At 40.2% G+C, this 2,410-nt stretch overlaps 1 protein-coding gene across 1 annotated transcript; it reads right to left on the reverse strand.

Moving 5' to 3' along the window:
• Positions 1–608: 608 nt before the first annotated feature.
• On the reverse strand, positions 609–1,772 carry LOC147614421 (protein NRT1/ PTR FAMILY 8.2-like). The gene is made up of 2 exons (XM_086780962.1): positions 1,719–1,772; positions 609–1,303 (listed from the first exon to the last, which is right to left on the reverse strand). Exons 1-2 carry the CDS (start codon positions 1,739–1,741, stop codon positions 946–948), a joined length of 381 nt encoding a protein of 126 aa, XP_086637088.1. The 5' UTR covers positions 1,742–1,772; the 3' UTR covers positions 609–945.
• Positions 1,773–2,410: the final 638 nt, after the last annotated feature.

The raw sequence follows: 2,410 nt of genomic DNA on the forward strand, positions 1-2,410 counted from the left end.
TATTCAAATGTCCTAAATATGAAATTTATGATACACGTGGACAAATGGAGCTTAAATCCCTGTAAATCATGGTATAAGTTAGTTAAGAAATAAGTTGACTTACTTTCTTTGGTCGAGAAGAAAATCTTCAAAATAAACAATTCACCATGAATTTCATCCATCAACCAATTTTTTTCCTTCATTCTCATCAACCCTCTTCAAAGTTAATGCATGCTCTCTCAAATCAACACACCCCCTCCCATGGAACATTGTTACTCCTTCATTCTCATCAACCCTATGCACATTCACTCCAATCAACATATTGCCTCACATACACACACCCTTTTTTTTTGTGGAATTACACACACCCACTCTTATGCGTGCACACACACACACACACACACACACACACACACACCCATAAGCACGCACATCCTTTTTTTCCTTTCCAAAGCATTCTAAAAACCTTATGGCATGTTGATTGAGTGAAATAAGGTTTGTATTTATGTCAATGCAACTCCTTAAGATTTTTAGAGATTTTGTATGGTCTAGGATTACATGCCTTCTTTTGGGGTCTAGGATAAATTAGGAGATTGGATCTAAGTAATGGCAAACCAAACAATTCCTTGTGACCACTATCTATGTATCTATTCATAGAAACTAGTGAGAAAATATACACAAATAGGTTGGCGACAATGCCTTGACACTCCAAGTGGAGCTGGAAAATCTATCAATGCCTTGCCCACAATCTAAGAACATATTTACAATAGGGTTGGCTAGGGAATGATGTCTGTGTACTCCAAATAGAGCTATGAAATCTATCAATGCCTTGCCCATGTAGTTGGACTAGGCAATGTTGAGTTTTGGCCTATGTATTGCTTGCAGCTCTTTTCATCAAGTGATTAATCCCACTACCCCAGATTCTCTTCATCATGAGCAAGCTTGTCCACACATAATTTCACCTTCTCATGAAGAAACTTCTTTTCTGTGCTTTCTGCAGCGCAGGATGCATGGCGCGATCGCCCATGAGTAGAGACCCATGAGAGTAGAGAGCACCACAGTTGTGAGGCTGAACAATCCCTTGGAGGAAGGTGGGAACAGGAGGGTGCCCACCACCCTGTTGTCCATGGTGGTTCCTTGCAGCACAAAGAGAGTGCCCTTCTGTGCCATCACTGAGGACACCAAGATGCCGCACAGCCAGAAGGGCACCAGCCGGTATACACTCTTCACCTCTTCCACTCGTTCAACCGTGCAATGGCTGCTCCATTCTTGGCCACCTCTTGCTCCCTCACTTGTCCCCGTTGCTGCTGCTTTATCCAACCACCTGCAAAGCCCACAAAGCAAGACTTTAAACCCCACATGATTCTGCAAACTTCTACATTTTTTCTTCACTCTGTGTGACTCGCATTATCCAACCACTTTCAAAGACTAAACTTCAAGCCTGGCTTTCATGTCTTTGTTGCTGAGTCTAGTCAAAGCCCGGCTTTCAATCTCATACCATCTCATATGATATGCAGGACCCCATGGCCAATCGCCATGCTTAGAGCAGCAACATTATGACATATCCAAAAGGACAAGGACATACATAAGAGCCCAGACATCATCTTCCAGCTAATTTCTGCGGCATCCCTCTTGCAAGTCCCCCCTTGCAAGTCATGCCATAATAATGTCATATAAAGGCCCCAATACCATGAGATTTCTTTTTTCACATGATAGATCCTTCCGTAGTTGCAAGGTACCTTGGTCTTTTTGCCAAAGGCATTGTAGCTTGTGATCGCAAAGCAGCCACAATACCACTCAGCCACAATACCACTCGGAACCTCCCCTCTCCGAGTCACATCATGATCGATTTGGAAACTTCTTGAATATGCAAAATTTCTCATGCACTATACATTATTGGAAAGATCTCGAAGAGTAATGCCACATCATCACCAATTTGGAAATTTCTTGAATCTACGAAATTACCCATCATGCTATACATTATTGAAAATATCTCGAAGAGTAAATTCCACGTACCACGTCGTCACAAATTTGGAAACTTCTTGAATATGAAAAATTGTCCATCATCATGTACTGGAAAGATCTCAAAAACTAGATTCCCAATCTACAATTTCTAACAAATTTTGATTTGATTTGTAAAAAATTAATCATCAACCCATTTTTTAAAAAAAAGATAACATGACATTTCTTGGAAGGCCCTTTCTGAGACGAAAATTGCCTACTTTGGTAAAGGCAAAGCTACTAGCGCTTTAGGCTAGTGTTTGTACCACCTCCCCTCATGTGGTATGAGATAATCATGCATGTATCTTACTACATATATTAAAAGTGTAAACATGTCATTATTAATTTGGTCCATTTTATCTATCTTAAAGGTGGAAGATTTTCCTAAATTTTTGGTTGTTTATTATAAGTTTCTCTTATTGATTACATA

The sequence above is a fragment of the Cibotium barometz genome, chromosome 42 (genome assembly GCF_041138505.1).
Source record: "Cibotium barometz isolate CiBa-2024 chromosome 42, ASM4113850v1, whole genome shotgun sequence".
In the NCBI taxonomy this organism is placed as follows: domain Eukaryota; kingdom Viridiplantae; phylum Streptophyta; class Polypodiopsida; order Cyatheales; family Cibotiaceae; genus Cibotium; species Cibotium barometz.

Coding starts and splice junctions, on each gene's coding strand:
- LOC147614421 (XM_086780962.1), bottom strand. CDS start 1,741: ATGCCTTTGGCAAAAAGACCAAG. Junction 1,304..1,718: donor CCTTTGGCAAAAAGACCAAG/GTACCTTGCAAC, acceptor TGGGCTTTGCAG/GTGGTTGGATAAAGCAGCAG.